General features: G+C 45.9%; 1 protein-coding gene across 4 annotated transcripts in view; it reads left to right on the top strand.

Moving 5' to 3' along the window:
* Nucleotides 1-20,715, top strand: part of GANC (glucosidase alpha, neutral C) — a 203,343-nt gene that overhangs the window by 139,148 nt on the left and 43,480 nt on the right. For all 4 annotated transcript variants that reach the window (XM_077464837.1, XM_077464835.1, XM_077464834.1 and 1 more), the window contains exon 23: nt 10,151-10,254. In XM_077464837.1, coding sequence (XP_077320963.1) covers nt 10,151-10,254 — 104 coding nt within the window. The remainder of the gene's footprint in view (nt 1-10,150; nt 10,255-20,715) is intronic.

Raw genomic sequence — 20,715 nt, 5'->3', positions numbered from 1 at the left:
TCCCGCATCGCTCCAGTGTGAACCCAGCCTAATAAGCGATCGTTTTTCTGATCGCTGTATTAGTGTCACAGGTGACGCTAGTTAGGCAGGTAGGTATTTAGGTTCGCCGCAGCTTTTTATAGCGCCAGGGACCCCCATATACTACCGCATAAAGCCCCCTGATTGCCCCCTAGTTAACCCTTTCACCAGTGATCACCATATAACTGTTACAGGTGACGCTGGTTGGTTAGTTATTTTTTTATAGTTTCAGGGCACCCGCCATTTATTACCTAGTCTCACTAGTGTACCCCTAAATTTAGGGGTGTCTACTTTCCAAAATGGGGTCATTTGGGGGGGGTTTGTGCCATCTTGGCATTTTATGGCCTTCAAAACTGTAACGCCCTTAGAAAGCCTGAAGGCGGTGCTTGGTTTTCGGGGCCCCGTACGCGGCTAGGCTCCCAAAAAGTCCCACATATGTGGTATCCCCGTACTCAGGAGAAGCAGCAGAATTTATTTTGGGGTGTCATTTCACATATGCCCATGGCATGCGTGAGCAATATATCATTTAGTGACAACTTTGTGAAAAAAAAAAAAAAAAAAAAAAAGTTTGTAATTTTCCCGCAACTTGTGGCAAAATATAAAATATTCCATGGACTCAACATGCCTCTCAGCAAATAGCTTGGGGTGTCTACTTTCTAAAATGGGGTCATTTGTGGGGGTTTTGTGCCATCTTGGCATTTTATGGCCTTCAAAACTGTAATAGGTAGTGAGAAGTGAACTCAAAAATTTACGCCCTTAGAAAGCCTGAAGGCGGTGCTTGGTTTTCGGGGCCCCGTACGCGGCTAGGCTCCCAAAAAGTCCCACATATGTGGTATCCCCGTACTCAGGAGAAGCAGCAGAATTTATTTTGGGGTGTCATTTCACATATGCCCATGGCATGTGTGAGCAATATATCATTTAGTGACAACTTTGTGAAAAAAAAAAAAAAAAAAAAAAAGTTTGTAATTTTCCCGCAACTTGTGGCAAAATATAAAATATTCCATGAACTCAACATGCCTCTCAGCAAATAGCTTGGGGTGTCTACTTTCTAAAATGGGGTCATTTGTGGGGGTTTTGTGCCATCTTGGCATTTTATGGCCTTCAAAACTGTAATAGGTAGTGAGAAGTGAACTCAAAAATGTACGCCCTTAGAAAGCCTGAAGGCGGTGCTTGGTTTTCGGGGCCCCGTACGCGGCTAGGCTCCCAAAAAGTCCCACATATGTGGTATCCCCGTACTCAGGAGAAGCAGCAGAATTTATTTTGGGGTGTTATTTCACATACGCCCATAGCATGTGTGAGCAATATATCATTTAGTGACAACTTTGTGTAAAAAAAAAAAAAAAATTTTTTTTTTGTCATTATTCAATCGCTTGAGGCAAAAAAATAAAATATTCAATGGGCTCAACATGCCTCTTATCAATTTCCTTAGGGGGTCTACTTTCCAAAATGGGGTCATTTGGGGGGGTTTTGTACTGCCCTGCCATTTTAGCACCTCAAGAAATGAGATAGGCAGTCGTAAACTAAAAGCTGCGTAAATTGCAGAAAACGTACCTTAGTTTGTAGATGTGACAACTTTTGCGCAAACCAATAAATATACAATTATTGACTTTTTTTTTACCAAAGACATGTGGCTGAATACATTTTGGCCTAAATGTATGACTAAAATTGAGTTTATTGGATTTTTCTAATAACAAAAAGTAGAAAATATCATTTTTTTTCAAAATTTGCGGTCTTTTTACGTTTATATCGCAAAAAATAAAAATCGCAGAGGCAATCAAATACCATCAAAAGAAAGCTCTATTTGTGGGAAGAAAAGGACGCAAATTTTGTTTGGGTACAACATTGCATGACCGCGCAATTACCAGTTAAAGCAGCGCAGTGCCAAAGTGTAAAAAGACCTCTGGTCATTTACCAGCAAAATGGTCCGGTCTGAAAGTGGTTAAACACCATAACTGAGTCACCTCTAAAACACCTTTTTGACAAGCTAGACATAAAGAGTTTTTTGTAATCTTTTGCTGAACTTCAAATATTTGCTTTACTGTAGGATTCAACAAAGCTTTCAAATTGTTTCATTACTAAGCCCAGTGTTCCCTTGTGGGAGGTGTATTCACTAAATGCTAACCGACAGGTTTAAAGAGGAAGTAAACCCTGATGGGTTTATTTCTTCTTTGTCTCCCTGCAAAGGTAAAGCATAATGGGCATCTCATAGTAGTCCATTATGTGTCACTTAACTGACACAGGAGCCAGCGATGTCACCGCTGTCCCCTGTAATACACAGCGCCGGAGCAGCGATGATGTCACTCCCGCGCATGCGCACGGGAGCCGCCACTAACGGAATATCACCGTTAGCAGCAGCATGCAGTGTGTGCATATATGCCAGCATTCACAAAGTTATACGTAAAGGTTAGAAATAAAGGCTACTTTATTACTTTGTGAATTAAAACCTACAATCATTTAAGGATTTGAAAAGTGCATTAATTGCATTACACCTAAAGCAGTGCATGAATTTAACTAGAAATGTGTTAACTGCGTATAATCATATTAAAGCAACCCTTCTATCCTTTGTATCCAAACACATCATCATCTTAGCCTCTATTTAGATCTGCAGTTGCCATGTTACTGCACATGTCATCAGCTTTGATATCAACCATTTCATGACTTGAAAATTTTTATTTTTTTTGCAAAATCTTTTTTATTGAGTTTTTCTTTGGCATACAGAATTGCCCACGCAGGGGCCAAACATTTCCCACACAGGGGCAAACTTCCAAATGCGGCAACAGGCCACAAAAGGCACAGCACATAACATACATTCTGCCTCTGATGCAGCAACCTGCCGCAGCAGGGCAAATCAACACGAACATAACCTTGTCTATCTATACCCCAATGTGGGGAGAGGGTATTGCAGGAGAATCTGTGCTAAGTGTTATAATGACCGGATAAGGTGTCATAGGAGCAGTTGGGTCAGCCTATAATCATACTATAACCATAACAAGGAACTATGGGTTATTCACGACATCCGTTGCCGTAGTGTTATCATCCAACCAGCAGTTCCACACCTTCTCAAATTTCTGTGGGCAACCCCTGCTCGAGTATGTGGCCTTATAGAGGGGCAATCTAGCGTTCACCAGGTTTTTCCAGAATTTGATAGAGGGGGGAGACGGTTGTTTCCAGGTCATGGTGATGGCCTTGCGTGCATAGTACAATAACAGGGATATGAGTGTTTTCCTAGCCCTGAGGATCAACATTTGCTCCACTAACCCCAGCAGACAATATTTAGGATCATAAGGAATACTAATCTCAGTAGTCTTAACTATCACCAGGAGAACCTCCTTCCAATAGCATACAATCGCTGGACAAGCCCAGAAAATGTGAATGAAGTCTCCTGGCCGATAAGAGCAGCACCAGCACGCCGGGGAATGCGTCGGCGACATGGGGTGTGTAGTGGGCTCTGTGTACAATTTTGTATTGGACCAATTTGTCCCTGGCTGAAACCAAAGGGGAGAACGGAAAATCCCAAACCTCCCTCCAGTCATCGTCATCCAGCTCCGGTATGTCCACCACCCATTTCCTGCGAAGGGAGGACAGCTCGGGGATGGCAGCAACCAGTAGGGACCCGTAAATCTGAGACATGGGTTTCTCCAGATCTTTTACCCGAAGGATGGATTCAAGCTCAGAGTATTCCAGTACGACCGGTTGTCCCAAAAATTGACATCGATAAGCATGTGCGATTTGAAGATATCGGAAGTGGGCCGATATAGGTACATTAAATTGAGCACGCATTATATGAAAGGGAATGAGTTCCCTGTTGGTCACAATATGTTCGAGTGTCAGTATTTTACACTTGGCCCAGGCCTGTGGGTCCGGGATGGTCCTAAACTGCGGAAGGCCAGGATTCAGCCACAGGGGGGTGTGAGGAGACCAGGAGTTCGGCAGGGATGCCCTCAGCGCCTCTCCCACCTTCCACGCCCTTATAGTGGTTCGCATAGAAGGGGTGAGGCAGTGAGGTGTTTTCAGCCCCCTGAATACCAACCCCCTTAAAGCCTCCAGAGACCCCACCACAGCTGCCTCCAGGACCGTCGCAGCGTTGGTCAGGTCCGGCCGCAACCACCAGTGGACGGTTACAAGCTGAGTGGCTAGGAAATATTTGTGACAGTCAGGAAGAGCCAACCCCCCACTACCCACAGGCCTGGTGAGTGTGGTGTATTTGAATCTAGGGGATTTGGGACCCCAGATGAAGGAGAGGAAGAGTTGTTTCAGAGAGTTAAAGAAGGTTTTAGTTAGCCATTGTGGGGAGTTCCTAAATATGTACGTAAGTTTGGGGAGGACCTTCATTTTAAGAAGGCTTATGCAACCAATAAGGGAGAGGGGGAGATTACCCCACGCCTTTAATTTGGACTTGATCTCTATCAGAACAGGTTCAAGATTGAGCCGTACAAAGTCCTTGCTCTCTCTTGAGATAACAATACCCAAATAGGTGAACCTGTCCCCCCATTGAAGCGTGGCGGAGGATGGTGAGGTCCTGGCCCCCTCGTCCACCGGAAAGAGCTGAGACTTGTGCCAATTCACCTTCAACCCAGTGAAGGCAGAGAAGGCATCCATGATTTCGAGTGCGCCCCGCAGAGAGTCACCAGGATCATTTAAAAAAAGCAGAAGATCATCCGCATAGAGAGCCACTCTCTCCTCCAGCCAGCCCACCCGAAGACCACGGACCTCGGCCGAGCTCCGAAGAGCCTCGGCAATAGGTTCCATGGCTAGGGCGAACAAGGCCGGAGAGAGAGGGCATCCCTGCCTGGTGCCCCTCTGCAGGGAGAACGAAGGCGACAGGGAGCCATTCAGTTTAATGCATGCCAGGGGACCGGTGTATAGTGTGCGTACCCAGTCAATAAACCGCAGTGGGAAACCCATTCTTCTAAGCACCTCCCACAGATACACCCACTCCACTGTATCAAATGCCTTCTCCATATCAAGGGTGGCAATGGTCCTAGTGCCTTGGTTATCATGGGGGGCATGAATGTTAGAAAACAGTCTACGGATATTGATATCAGTGGACCTACCTGGCATAAAGCCGTTTGGTCAGAGTCAATCAGAGATTTAATTACTTTATTAGTCTAGTGGCCAGAATTTTGGTCAATATTTTTAAATCACAATTCAGGAGTGCTATTGGCCTGTAAGAGGCGCACTGCTTAGGGTCCTTATTAGGTTTTGGAATGAGAACAATATGGGCCTCTCTCATAGAGGCCGGCAGGGAGCCCTGTTGAAGACAGGATCAATACATCTGAGCCAGCCTGGGGGCAAGCAGCTCTACATGGGCTCTATAATACTCTATGGGTAGTCCATCCGGCCATCCCAGTGCTAGCGTATCCAACAAGGTCATTGGTGTGGGGTCAAAGCTTTCAGGGAGTGAGGAGACATACAGAGAGGAGTAAAACCTGGTGAAGGCAGACAAAATATCCTCCGGAGAGGTAACCAATGCCCCTTCTGCCGTGAGTATTTCCGGTATAACCGCTAAAGGCCTGTCTTACTGCGCCAGCATAGCTAATAGTTTGCTGTTCTTATCACCATATTCAAAGTATTTCTGTCTGCTGTCTTGTAGACCAAGCCTGGTAGTGTCTGAGACATGGAGGTGCGATTCCCGCCTAAGTGATGAAAGATGCTCGAAGTTGGGGACCGTAGCCGAGGCCGAGTACTGATTCAGGGCCTCCTCAACTTTGTGCTGCAAATCAGACACTTTGTCCCCAAGTTCTGCTCTAACAGCTGCCACTGCAGCGATATACTGTCCCCTACCATAGGCTTTGGAGGCATCCCATGTCATCCCCAAAGAGGCTGACCCCGCATTGCACACCCAGTAGTCCTGCAAGGAGGGAGAAACTCTATCATGGACTGCCGCGTTATTAATCCAATGGGGCTGCAGCCTCCAGAGGGCGTTATTCTTAGTCTTGGTAGTCCTAACAATTAATTTAAGGGGGTGGTGATCCGATAAGCCAGAGGGAAGGTAGCTAGCCTCCTGGACATTGGCCAGAAGGAGGTCGTTAGCAAACGCCAGATCAATACGGGAGGATGTTTTAAACGTGGATGAAAAACAGGAGTACGTTCTATCCTGGGGATGAAGCCATCTCCACACCTCCTGAAAATCTGTTGCTTGGGCCCACGTACCAAGATCAGGATTAAAAGCCGAATGTGGGGAGGGCCAATCTAGATCACGGGACAATGTGGCGTTGAAATCTCCCATAAACAGGACACACGCCGGGCAATGCGGAGCCAACCTCTCATATAAGTTATACAGGACGTGCATCTGGCTCGGAGGAGGCAGATAGACGTTAACAATGACATACTTCTTATTATAAATGCTCAGTACCACCATAGCAAATTTCCCCTGGGGGTCCAGGTGAACCTCATGGAGCACGCAAGGCACTCGCTTATTAATCAGTATTGATACCCCTCGAGAGTACGAGGAGTAGGTCCCATGCAATGCCCTCTGCACCCAGGGTTTTTTCAGAGCCAGAACTTTACTACCGGTTAAGTGTGTTTCCTGCAGCAGGACTATGTGAGGGTTATGCAGTTTTAACTATTGAAATAACAGTGAACGCTTGTATTTGGAGTTGAGCCCCCTGACGTTCCACGATATAATAGTCAGCGACTCGGTAGCTGAGGGAGCCATCATGGAACCTCAGGGGGGAATAAAATCAGGATAATCCTAAATAACCAGTAGGTGCAGGCAAACCCAAATTCAGTACACATATTCATCAATATTCGAGCATCACTAAAGTTAAACTCAGCTTTAAAGCAAAAAAACCTCTCCCCACAAAACATATAAAACCCTACCCCAACATCATACAAACCAAGGTCAATGACCAAAACATTAGGCCATCGAACCATACAAACTGATGCAGGGTTTCTTCCCATAACTTTAGAAACTACAAAGCACTGAGACTCCTGGATGTTGGGCCACAGATGGGTACAGTCCTTCCCAGTAGAGTCCATACCAGTTTTGAAAGGGGGATCCAAATCTTGGAGGGGGAAACGGGGGGGGGGGGTAAATAGGGGGTGCGTCCAACCAAAAGCGGGGTAAGTCAGTGGCCCTCAGTGGAGCTCCTCAGGCAGGAGTAACGTCAGTTTATCCCGCAATGCAAGACAAATTAGCAATCCGCAATGGCAAAGCAGGACTTAATGGGGAGAAAAGGGCCGGGGACAGAGAACAAAGGAGGCCAGGGGTCCACTCGGATCAATTCTTGTGATGAAGAAGAGGGGTACTTGGCTACTGCCTGTCGATCACGCTCAGCCACTCCATCCCCCCGACCACACATGGTCAGCGGGCATCCAGCCATGCCGCCGCAGCCTCCGGAGTGTCGAAAAAGCGGGTGTTATCACCATCAGTAATTCGTAGCCTGCTGGGATACAGGAGACCAAAACGAATTCCTCTTTCTCTAAGCCGGCGTCTCACATCGGTAAAGGACTTGCGTCTTTGCTGTATTTTCTGAGAGAAATCTGGAAAAAGTAGAAGTTTGGTATTCTCATATTTGATTTCAGGCACGGTACGAGCCGCCGCCAGGATGCGGTCCCTGTCACGGTAACTTAACAGCCGTATCAGGAAGGGGCGCGGAGGTGCCCCAGGCCTCGGAGGGAGTGGTGGGACCCTGTGGGCCCTCTCAACCACAAAGGTGGGCGACCTCTCCCCCAGGTTAAACAGGGTGGACAGCAGCTCCTCAGTGAACTCAGCGGGTCTAGAGCCCTCGGCTCTCTCGGGCAAGCCAAGTATACGGATATTGTTTCGCCTGAGGCGATTTTCAGTATCTATCGCCCTCTCCTGAAGCGCTTTTACCTGAAGCTGTAAGGCCTTCACCTCCCTGGAGTCTGCTCGGACCGTGTCCTCCACCGTGGAGACCCTATCCTCTACCTCGGCAACGCGTGACCGGAATTTATCCATATCCTGCCTGATGAGACCCACATCCACCGTGAGGAAGTCTATTTTTGCTGTTAGGGTCTCTTTGCAGGATGTTATGGCAGCCAGGATCTCGGCTCCTGTGGGAGCGACCACCTCCCCAGAGTCCGCCACCTCCTGCACATTGGCCACCATCCCAGCCACCGACCTTCCCGCAGATGGGGCAGCCGCCGGCGGGGGGGGCACGAGAAATTTTTGGAGCGGTTTTAGAGCAGCGGGTCTTAGGGTGGCCCATCCGAGGTCCACCCAGAGGTGCAGGTGAAAAATTGAAGGAGACCGAGGCCTGATGGTCTGGATCCCAGGAGTGGGGCAAAGCAATGTCAGTAGTGGTCTTTCAGCACGGTGGCAAATTTCGGCTGTTAGGGGGCAGAGTGCAGGGTCCGGGGCCTCGGTGGCAGGATGTAGTGCTGATGAGCCGCCTGTGCAGGGTCAGGGCCCCCAGCAGAGCAGAGCCTCTGGAAGGATGAAGGCACGGGAGGGGTAAAGCAGGACTGCTGGCACACACAATGTCACAGGTAGGAGAATGGCGGTCCCGGGGCACAAACTGAGGCACAGGGAGGGGGACACACTGAGGTTACACAGTACCTTATTGCAGAGGACGGTCCCTGCACAGTAGGCCACAAGATGGCGCCTGCGGTCAGCCCCTATGGATTCCTCCGTGAATTGCAGGGCCCCCGGACAATTGGCTCTCTCCCAAGGACTGCCACCGGTAGTGTGAGGATTTCCTGCCTCTCCTCCCGCAGGTTACAGAAATTGAGCCCGGGGATGGCCGAGTCCGAGTAGGCCGCAGTATACTGATAAGCCCCAGATAGTCATGGGTCCCGCGGAGACACGATCGGACAGCCGACTTCCGCAATATCCGCAGGGACTGATGAGGGTGGGTGATTGTAGCTGGTAGGGAGAGTCTGGGGCCCCCCAAGCATCAATAGGAGGAGGACGGCCTCAGATTGTCCGCTAGGCCACAAAATGGTGGTGGCCGCGAGCGCCCGGGAACAGCCTCCGTGGGTCTCCCTCGATCCCCCAGGCCCCCTCACCACTCTGTCCCTTCCTAGGGGTGGCCAATGCCGAAGATCCGGCGTCTCACCCACACCGATCGTGGCATTTGAGCCCGCGGCGTCAGCGGCAATGCAGGCCCCAAGATGGCGGCGGGATGCTGGAGAATGGAGCCGGCCGCGGCCCTGTAGATACTTGGTCGGCCGGGTGAACTCCACAATTTCCTCCGGGGATGATGCAGAAGTAGTCCAGGGATGTGCAGGGAGAGATTGAAGGCTCAACAGGTACCAGGAATGACAGGATCTCTGCAGATTTGATCAGGATCTACGGAGCTCCTCTAGGACACGTCTGGTTCCCTCTACATCCGGACACGCCCCCCGCATGACTTGAAAATTTGATTGAGAGCTGACATAAGCAAACTGGCAACTGTGACAATTATTGCCAGAGGTATGCCTTGAATATAACATAGACTGAACATGTGTTAGTAGGCAGCATGTGAATGAAAATACTGCAGAAAACAACATTGGTATGTTTGGTTAAGGATTTTATAACATTTATTGAACATGTATTGTTTAATAAAATTTGTTCAATACTCCCAACATTTTTTAAAGCCTCCTACATGCACAAATGAATACAAACACATGTTTGTTGTGCATGATACAAAAATGACGATTGTGCTACACATATTGGGCATCTTTGTGCATGCTGAAGTGGGGGCAATAATTCTAGCACCATCATTCACGATTATTTCTAAAATTGTGAGCAGTAAAGGCTTTAAAATAATTGCTTCACAGGCGCATTTAGTTTTAAGGGTTTACATTATTGGTGTCTGTTTACTCAACCTCATCTTTTATATTTTATTAAAAATCGGATATTTTGTTGTGTGCAGTAAAATTGATTTGAGTATATTTTTATGAAAATATAGATTTGAATTATAGTAGTGGAAATATCATGTGACATAAGAAATTGCAACTGCCACCATTTTTCTATAGGGTCTCTGCTTTCAGAAAATATATACTATTTTGGGGTTTAAACTGTGTTTTGTTAAAAATTTGCATTTTAGTATGTGTACTCAAAATGGAAAATGACAGAGAAAGGGTTCAATGATCAGTAAGTATTAAACAAACTGCTGGCATCAACAGCCAAATGCCCTTTTGTTTGAGAAATATAACAGATTTTTGAATGCATCCGTTTATTTAGTTCTGCAGACAAAGAAGGTCGTTACGCAGTGGATTGCATCCTGGAAAAAGTTTATATAATAGGTTTGAAGAAATCACCTTCTAAAGTCACTGCACATTGCTCTGGTAAGAACTCTGGTTATCTAATACTTCTAATAAGGATTAATTGATGCTTTGTTTTTCCTAAAATAATGGCTGCAGTTTATTTATGTATTTTATTTATTTTTAATCACAATTCAATTAGTAGTTCAACAACAAACAAACCACTAACTGCATACATTAGTCTTATATCATTAAAAAGGGAAGACCACCACAAACGCTAAAATTAAAGGCTAATGCCCCGTACACACGATCGGACTATCTGGCGAACTTGGTCCGGCTGACTTTTTTTTCCCAAAAGTCCGGCGGATTTAGAAAGAAGTTTTGACTCAAAATTGTCCGCCGGGCTCCGGCCGTCTGTGTGCTAGTCCACCAGACTTTTGAAATGATCGTACTTGCCCACACACGGAGAAAAGTCTGTTAGTTTAATCACCACCCTTTGGACTTGCCCCTGTAGCCAGTTTTTAATCCAGGTACTCACCCTATTGTCCATGCCGACAGACCTTAGTTTGTAAAGTAAACATTTGTGGGGAACTATATTGAATGCTTTTGCAAAATCTAGATACACCACATCCACAGCCCTTCCTTTATCTAGATGGCAGCTCACTTCTTCATAGAAGGTTAATAGATTGGCCTGACAAGAACGATTTTTCATTAATCCATGCTGATTACTGCTAATGGTGCCATTTTCATTACTATAATCTTGTAACAGTTGGTACCATTCCAATCAGTAAATGGTCCACAAAAATTAGGAACAATGGTCTGGCTATCACTTGACTAAGTTCCTTAAGGACCCTCGGGTGTAAGCCATCTGGTCCCAGTGACTTGTTTATGTTGAATTTTTCAAGTCTATTTCTAATTCTGTCCTCTAATAATGAGGGTGCTTCCTGTGACATGCTATGGAAATTAACATTACCGTCCTGGTTACTGTATCCCCTGGGTTTTCCTTGTGAAGACTGAGGAGAAGAATATATTCAAAACCTTTGCAATCTCTCCTGCTTTTGTAACCAGATTCCCTTCATCGTCTTTTATAGGGACAATATGTACTGGCCTCCCTTTCTTACTATTTATATACTTAAAGAATTTCTTGGGATTTCTTTTTACTCTTCTCCGCTTTGTGCCTTTCGTATTCTATCTTAGCTGCACTGATTGCACCCTTACATTTCTTGTTGCATTTTTTGTAAAGTTGAAATGCTGACAATGACCCTTCAGCTTTGTATTTTTTTAAGGCCTTTTCCTTTGCTTTTATATGCATTTGTACACTGGAGTTGAGCCACCCAGTATTTATATTAGCTGTTTTAAATGTATTTCCCATTGGAATGAACTGGCCAATACCTTTATTTAGTATGCTCTTAAAGCACTCCCATTTGTTCCTAGGATTTTATCCCATTTAATATCTTCTAGCAAAGAGCACAGTTTAGGAAAGTTGGCTCTTTTGAAATTCAGTGTCTTTGTATTACCCTTGTGTTTCCTATTTCTGTGATTTACACTGAAACTAATTGACCTGTGGTCACTGTTTCCTAAGTTGCCTCGTATTTCCACATATGTATTGTTAGTAACCAGTAGGTCTAGTAATGCTTAGTTTCTTGTTGGTGCATTGAAGTAATTCATACAATAAATATTATTCGGGGTGGTTATGGATTCCCTCTATTTATTGCATATATGTGTTAACTTGTCTATTCCCATAGTAAACTAGTCTATTAAAACTCTGATAAGCACAATGCTATAAGGTTAGCTATGAAACTAAGCAAACTGCTTAATAAAACAACGTCTTATTTATTTACCAAGAATAAAGGAAAACACTAACATGAAAATACTAAAGAAAATTATACAAAGTATATGACAAAAGAACATCAAAGATACTTATCACAATGCTTTCCTCAAAATATTGTTTCATCAGCTGGACTCGGATGGCAAAAGAGGGCACTTTCTCACTCGTTCAGCCCTTTATACTTCAGTCATACACCATCCAGACCCAACCCCATTGCCTTTCCATCTAGACTTTTGACGAATCATGGCATTTATGGGGCAGTCCTCCTCAATATATTATATTATTGTCCATCCTGCTGTATTGACCTCTAGGGGCAGCATTGTCCATGTCTATTTATCCTGGTCCATCTTCAATGCCTTTGATCTTTTGTAGCAGGACATTCATCAATCATCTTGTCAGCTATGGTCCCTTTAAAGTTTGCTTGCATAGCATTATAACAACAGATGGTCTAGAGCCAAGCGTTGTTCAGCCTTGAAGAAGGCCTGATCTCTTCTTTCAGATATGCTACAAAGCTTTGATGTGCAACCTGTTACATTCCAGACCACCCCCAAAAAAGCAAAGGCTTGGTTGTACCAACCAGAAAGAAACTCCAGAAATATGATATTAAATCATGTTGGCTTCCAACATGCATTCACCATCTGACCCATGAAATTGTCCTGCAAGATATTTAAGAAATGATGAGCCCAAGACGAATGCGTGGTTCCTTCCTCCCAGTCAATATCTGGATCATTAAAATCCCCCATTATAATGACACTTCCCATCCATGCCGCCATTCCAAACTGTAATAGGAGGTCCGCCTCCCCCTCCTTCCTCTGGTTAGGGGGCCTATAGCATACACCCAGTATTACTTTCCCCTTTGTTAACTCCCTTTGAAGTTCTACCCATAAGGATTCCACCTCCTCCCTTGCTCCATTTGTAATGTCGTCCCTCACAGTCACTTGCACATTATTCGTTTTTTTTTTTATCACAAAAGGTTTTATTGAACCCAATGAACAGCTTCCAACGTACATACAATATGCTTTTGAACAGTGGCATTTAAATATCTGTTAACGTTGCATCCGCAAGAGACATAAACATGATACATGAATTTTCACTTCTCCAATCTCTCCTCATGTGCTCTTTATGTTTATTGCAGATAATAGATATACAGTTGTGCTCATAAGTTTACATACCCTGGCAAAATCTATGATTTCTTGGCCTTTTTTCAGAGAATATGAATGATAACACAAAAAAATTTCTTTCACTCATGGTTAGTGTTTGGCTGAAGCCGTTTACTCTTTTTGGATCATAATCACAACTGAAACTACCCAAATTACCCTGATCAAAAGTTTACATACCCTGGTTCTTAATACCATGTATTGCCCCCATTCACATCAATGCCAGCTTGAAGTCTTTTGTGGCATTTGTCCGTGAGGCTCTTTATCTTCTCAGATGGTAAAGCTGCCCATTCCTCTTGGAAAAAAGCCTCCAGTTCCTGTAAATTATTGGGCTGTCTTGCATGAACTGCACGTTTGAGATCTCCCCACAGTGGTTCAATGATATTGATGTCAGGAGACTGGGATGGCCACTCCAGAACCTTCACTTTATTCTGCTGTAGCCAATGACAGGTCGACTTGGTCTTGTGTTTTGGATCATTGTCATATTGGAATGTCCAAGTATGTTCCATGCGCAGCTTCCTGTCTGATGAATGCAAATGTTCCTCCACTATGTTTTGATAATATACTGCATTCATCTTGCCATCAAATTTGACCAAATTTCATGTGCCTTTGTAGCTCACACATCCCCAAAACATCAGCGATCCACCTCCGCTTTTCACTGTAGGAAAGGTGTACCTTTCATCATAGGCCTTGTTGACTCCTCTCCAAATGAAGCATTTATGGTTGTGGCCAAAAAGCTAAATTTTGATCTTATCACCCCAAATGACTGTGTCAGAAGTTTGGGCTTGTCTTTGTGCTGATTGGCATATTGTAAGCGGGGTACTTTGTGGCATTTGAGTAATAATGGCTTTCTTCTGGCGACTCGACCATACAGCCCATCTTTCTTCAAGTCCCTCCTTATTTATTGTGCATCTTGAAACAGCCACACCATATGTTTTCAGAGTCCTGTATTTCACCTGAAGATAGTTGTGGGTTTTTCTTTGCACCCCGAACAATTTTCCTGGCAGTTGTAGCTGAAATTCTAGTTGGTCTACCTGACCGTGGTTTGGTTTCAACAGAACCCCTAATTTTCCACTTCTTGATTAGAGTTTGAACACTGCTGATTGTCATTCTCAATTCCTTGGATATCTTTTTATATCCCTTTCGTGTTTTATCCAGTTCAACTACCTTTTCCCGCAGATCCTTTGACAATTCTTTTCATTTCCCCATGACTGAATACAGAAATGTCAGTGCAGCACTGGATGAAAGATGCAAGGGTCTGTCAGGAGTCCAGAAACTCATTGACCTTTTATACACACACACACTAATAGCCATTCAAACCCCTTTGTGTCAACTTGTGTGCATGTTATGAGGCTCAGGCGGTTCTCTATATCATCTGTTTTGTTTAGGGCTTGAAAAGCCTGCTGCGTAGCCATTCGTACATCCCTGTTTAGAGGAGGCATCTGGTCTTCCATGTCACTCACTCGGCCCTCTACAGCAGTGGTTCTCTACCTGATCTTCTGGAGGTCCTGACGGTGGAGAAACACTTTCAGCCCCCCAGACCTTTCTTCCAAATCATCCACTGAGGCAGTGCACTTTTGTACTGCGTGCAGGATCTCAATGAGTGTGGGCAGAGGGGTATCCTCAGAGGGCAGATCAAACAGATCAGGCATGGGATCAGGTACAGACTCCAGGGGGGTTCAGGTATTAGCCAAATCTGGGTGAAAACAGCGACGAGTGAAGGATCGTTTGCAGGATCAACAGCAGTATCTCCATGGAACAGGTCTGCTCACATGCCTCATCAGACCATGCCCCCACACATCATCCTTGATGTACAGGCATACCCCTCCCCCTTTTTTACCCTCCCAATCTCTGCGATAAAGGGAATACCCTTGAATGTGTGCCAGCCAATCATGAGAGCTGTTAAACAAAGTCTCTGAAATTCCCACAAAATCTAAATCCTCCACGTACATCAGCAGCTCCAGTTCTCCCATCTTGTCAGCCAGACTTCTGGCATTGGTGTGCAAGCCTCGTAGTTTTGTTTGGTTGCATACTATCTCCTTGTTGGTTGTTATGAGGCTGCAATTTGGATTTGTCAAAATACTTACCATGGGTTTAGGTACTCTAGTCACCTTACTGCTAATGCCCCCAACACTAGCCTCTGAACTTAGTTCCCCGCTGGCTATCTCTACATCTGGACCCTACAACCCTTCGCCTAGTATAAAATCTCCTCTAACTTTTTGGCTATCTTCTCTCCCACCTGAACTTCACCCTCCCCATTTAGGTGCAGTCCGCCCCTGCTAAAGAGCCGGTAACAAACTGAAAAGTCTGCCCAGTTCTCCAGGAACCTGAACCCCTCCTTTCTACACCAGCTCCTCAGCCACTTGTTAACTTTCCTAATCTCCTGCTGCCTCCATGGTGTGGCTCGAGGTACTGGTAGTATTTCTGAAAATACTACCTTGGTAGTCCTATTCCTCAAATTTAGCTCCTAAGTCCCTAAAATCTTTTTTAGGACCCTCCATCTTCCTTTGAATTTGTCATTGCTACCAACGTGTACCATGACAGCTGGCTCCTCCCCAGCCCCACACAATAATCTGTCCATCAGATCCGCAATGTGCAGAACCCGAGCTCCTGGTAAACAACATACAGTTCATTGCTTATGGTCTTTTTGACAGATAGCCCTCTGTCCTTCCACCAGAATCTGTCTTTCCTTAACCTTGGCTTTATCCCCACCCTCACTGGAGGAGTTTTTCCCCTGGCAGCTAGGGGTATCGCTCTGCTCTAGCAATGCTGGTCCCTGACTGGTTTCTCCAACATCACACAACGCATTGTATTCATTGGGATGTTCCAGCCCAGGACTGGCCTCCCTGACACTTTCCTCTCTACCCATACTGAGTGTCACCCATCTACTCTGCTCTGGTGCCTTCACCTCTTTGTCTCCACTCGCCTCTGTGTCGGACCCTGCCGGCTCCTGCCGGGTACGTTCCCAACTCTCTTTTAATATGGAAATTCTTCTCATTGTTGCCAGCTGCTTCCCTAGATTCAGGACCTGGACTTCCAGGGAAACCACGTGGCCGCGCCGTGTTGCTAGGACATGGCGTGACTCCGATCTGTGTCCAATCACAGCCGCTCACATGTAAACACAGAGATGGCGTTAATCGTCTCTCTTCGCCTCACACTGACAGAATGTGAGGAGAGGAGAGCCGATCAGCATCATCAATGCCCTGATTAAAATAAGAAATAAAGTGTAAAATACAGTGCCCACCAATGCCAACATACACTGCCTACCAGTGGCAGCAATCAGTGCCCACCACTGCCCACAAATGCCACAAATCAGGGCCCATTAGCCATGCCAGTCAGTGCCGCCTATCAGTGCTGCCCATCACTGCAGTCCATCAATGCCCATCAGTGCCACCCATCAGTGCCTATCCATGCCGCCTATCCATGCCCACCAGTGCTGCCTATCAGTGCCCACCACTGCCACCTATCACTGACCAATAAGTGCGGCATATTAGTGCCTCCTCATCAGTGCCACCTCATTAGTGCCCATAAGTGCCGCCTCATCAGTGCCACCTCATCAATGCCCACCAGTTCAGCCTATCAGTCCCCAATCAATGCTACCTCATCAGCGCACATCAACGAAGGTGAAAAATTTACTAACAGTAAAAAAACAAAAAGACTTTTTTTTTCCAAAAGTTTTGGTCTTTTTTTTTGTAAAAAGTAAAAAACCCAGCAGTGACTAAATACCACCAAAAGAAAGCTCTATTTGTGTGAAGAAAATGATAAAAAAAAGTGTGTTTGGGCACAGTGTAGCATGACCGCGCAATTGTCATTCAAAGTGCGACAGCGCTGCAAGCTGAAAAATGGCTTGGGCATGAAGGGGGTGTTAGTGCCTACTAAGCAAGTGGTTAAAGAGAATTACATCCCGATCAAATTGAAATTTCTCCATTCCGTCCAACAGGCAAAAAATCATGAGTGTATAGAATTAGACTCATTAAACATAGACTAGTGGGGGGGGGCTGGACTGATAGAGATCTGGTAGATATCTCAGACTATTTTACTGCCAATATCCTCACACAATTGAAAGAATGTTTTCTCCCGATGGCCACCACATGATGGGGAGAATTGTGTGTGAGGGGAATCACTTTGGGCAGGGGGTCCCGTGGAGCCGAGAATTGCTTGGAGAGGTTGGGAAACCCTTATTTCAGCTCCCCAGGCACCTCCTATGTCTAATTCACCCTGTGTCTTAGAGGCACAGGGTGACCAAGAACCTCAGTCTGATCTGTGCTAATCGGACTCACTGTACAACCACACTGGAATGTTGTGTGCGTATATATGTCTGTGTATATGTATATATATATATATATACCAGGGGCGTAACTAGAATTCACAGGGCCCCATAGCAAAATGTTGTATGGCCCCCCCCCCCCCACAAAAAAATAATTAACTAATGCCATTGAACAACAGACTACCACATCCATGTGGCACAGTACCCAGGCAACGGCTTATATTAATTTTTAACAACAAAGTATGCAGTATACTGTATGCAGCCCCTGAAGGGAACACATTGCTGACCTCCAGGCCTTCTAACCGATTTCTGTTCTGTTATATAAAACAAAATAGTTCAACTCACCATAATGCAAAATCAGTGGGATCCCTGAGCGTGTTACTTGCCATCATCGCCTGCCACCAGATGCAGATTTTAACTTGTCACATGTTGCAGAATGTCACCTGTCACATGTTGCGGATTGTCCTCTTGCCATATCCCAGATTGTCACTTGCCATGTCACTTGCCACGCATTATGGATTGTCACTTGCCACGTCCTGGATTGTCACTTTCCACACATTAAGGATTGTCACTTGTCACATCACCTGCCACACGTTGCAGATTGTCCACTTGCTACGTTGCCTGCCACCAGGTGCAGATTGTCACTTGTCACACGTTGCAGAATGTCACCTGCCACATGTTGCGGATTATCCACTTGCCACGTCCCGGATTGTCACTCGCCACACATTACGGATTGTCCCTTGCCACGTCCTAGATTGCCACTTGCCACACATTACAGATTGTCACTTGCCACGTCCTAGATTGCCACTCGCCACACATTATGGATTGTCACTTGCCCCGTCCTAGATTGTCACTTGCCACACATTATGGATTGTCACTTGCCACGTCCTAGATTGTCACTTGCCACACATTATGGATTGTCACTTGCCACATCCTGGGTTGTCACTTGCCACGTCACCTGCCACACATTACGGATTTTCACTTGCCACGTCACCTGCCACACGTTACGGATTGTCACTTGCCACGTCACGGATTTTCACTTGCCACGTCACCTGCCACACGTTACGGATTGTCACTTGCCACGTCACGGATTTTCACTTGCCACGTTACCTGCCACACATTGCAGATTGTCACTTACCATGTCCCGGGTTGTCACTTGCCACGTCGCCTGCCACACATTATGGATTGTCACTTGCTCTGTCACTTTCCTGCTGTGTCACAGAGTCAGGCAGCAGATAGTCAGGCAGCAGAGAGATAATGTCATCTCTCTGCTTCCTGGCTGCCTACACAGTGAGGGGGAAACTGCAGTGCAGGGATGCAGGGCGGGCGCCGGGCAGTGAGAGATGATGTCATCTCTATGGTCCCCCGCCCGTCAGCTCCCTGATTGGCCAGCCCGCTCACCCCCACTCTCTCACCCGCGGAGCCGGCCGCTATCGCCTGCGGACCACCCGCGGAGCCGCAGGCCGCCCGCTATCACCCACGGAGCCGCGCCGCCTGTCCTCACCGGGCCCCACTTGACTGCGGGCCCCATAGCGTCCGCATGTGTTGCTATGGCGGTAGTTCCGCCACTGATATATATATATATATATATATATATATATATATATATATATATATATATATATATATATATATATATATATATATATATATATATATTGTATATTGTCTTATACTATGGTGTGCTCTCTGCTTGGTCGTTTGGGGTGTGGATTTATTCCATTGTTCTATTGTACCTGTCTGCCTTGGGAGCAACTTATTATGGTGTGCATATGTGTATGTAGATTAGCTGGGGAGGGGGGGATTCCTCCAACAGCTCTCCCTGCTGATTGGACAGTCTACTGATGAGAAGTTTGAATATCTCTGTGTGCTTGTGTTCAAATAAAGAGTTCATGTTTAGCAGCCAAAACGAGCACTGCCTAGTTCTTGCTTGTCAGCGGTTGGAATATCTGATATCTATATTCAGACTGGGAGGAAGCAATCTTTGATGGAAGCACTCAAGCGGAGTGTGGGACATTTTGTTACAAATGGTTTTCCTGATGGCCTCCACATGATGGGGAGAATTAGAGCGATCTGCTATTCCAGGAAGTAATTTGAAACAATTAAGCAATCTAAACCCAGCTGCAGAACTCCCCTACCATGGCAATAGCTGTACAAATATGGCAAAGGTTTACCTCTACTGCCTGGGATAGTAACCCAACCTCCACTGTAAAACTACCAATCTCATCCCTCTACATGCTAATCCCAGATTTATGCATCTATAAGTGGCCCAACTATAGTACCTTGCTCTTAGACGACTTAAAGTGGATGTAAACCTGACATTTTTTTTAATGAAGACTTCTACCGGGTACAGTAGAGGATATCAAGTCATCTGTGCCTTCTCTTGCCACGAAGAGTTAATCCAGCTTTTGGCAATCCTCTTGTCTTTTTGTAGTAAGATAAAAAAAAATGACACACAGATAAGTTTGTGTCAACACATCCCCCACTGCTGTGACTGACATCTGATTTCTTTATCTCATGAACAGCATGAGAGAGAGAGAGAGAGAGAGAGAGAGTATGTTACGATTCCAGCTTCACACCCCCACACCCCTCTCTTCTCCAGCTCTCACAGGATTAGCTGCTCCATGCCTCAGCATGATTGGGCATGCTGAAGTCCTGTTGTGCCTTTCCTGAGTTTTGACTGGATGTTACTCATAACTCAGGAATAGGAGAGTGTAGAGGTGGTCTGTAAGTCTTGTGAAGTCTTTGCTCTGGCAAAGAGACCCACCCACCGATTCCAGAGTCTTGCGGGGCTCTCACTGCTGAAGGGGGTGACATTTGCAAGGTAGGGATACATGCAGGAGGCTTGCATGTATACAGTGCCTTGCAAAAGTATTCACCCCCTTGGCTTTTTACTTATTTCTTTATCGTACATCACGGGACACAGAGCAACATTAAAAACTGTATGGGTTATTATTCAGGTGGTGGACACTGGCACACCCGGAAGTTCAATTCCCCACATAACCCCTCCCCTTACCGGGAGTACCTCCGTTTTTTCGCCAGTTCCTTAGGTGTTGGTCACCAGTAAAGATGTGCTGTGCTGAGCTCCGCATCAAGCTGAGCTTGATAGCAGCAGCAGTTGCTGGACTATTCCACAGCAGCGGGTGCATTTTTTTGGTGGTACCTCTGCGTTTGTGCTCGGCACTATGACCAGAGGAGGTGGTTCAAATGCTGCAAAGACCAAGGACACAAAGGGTGTCGCCCTCAGGTCCTAGGGACCCTCCCTCTGTAACACCATCCAGGAGGCTGGTCAG

The sequence above is a fragment of the Lithobates pipiens genome, unplaced genomic scaffold, assembly GCF_037356315.1.
Source record: "Lithobates pipiens isolate NorthernLeopardFrog02 unplaced genomic scaffold, aLitPip1_a1.2 Scaffold_30, whole genome shotgun sequence".
In the NCBI taxonomy this organism is placed as follows: domain Eukaryota; kingdom Metazoa; phylum Chordata; class Amphibia; order Anura; family Ranidae; genus Lithobates; species Lithobates pipiens.
Note: the sequence above shows the minus strand (reverse complement) of the source record. Positions and strands in the feature narration are given on the sequence as shown.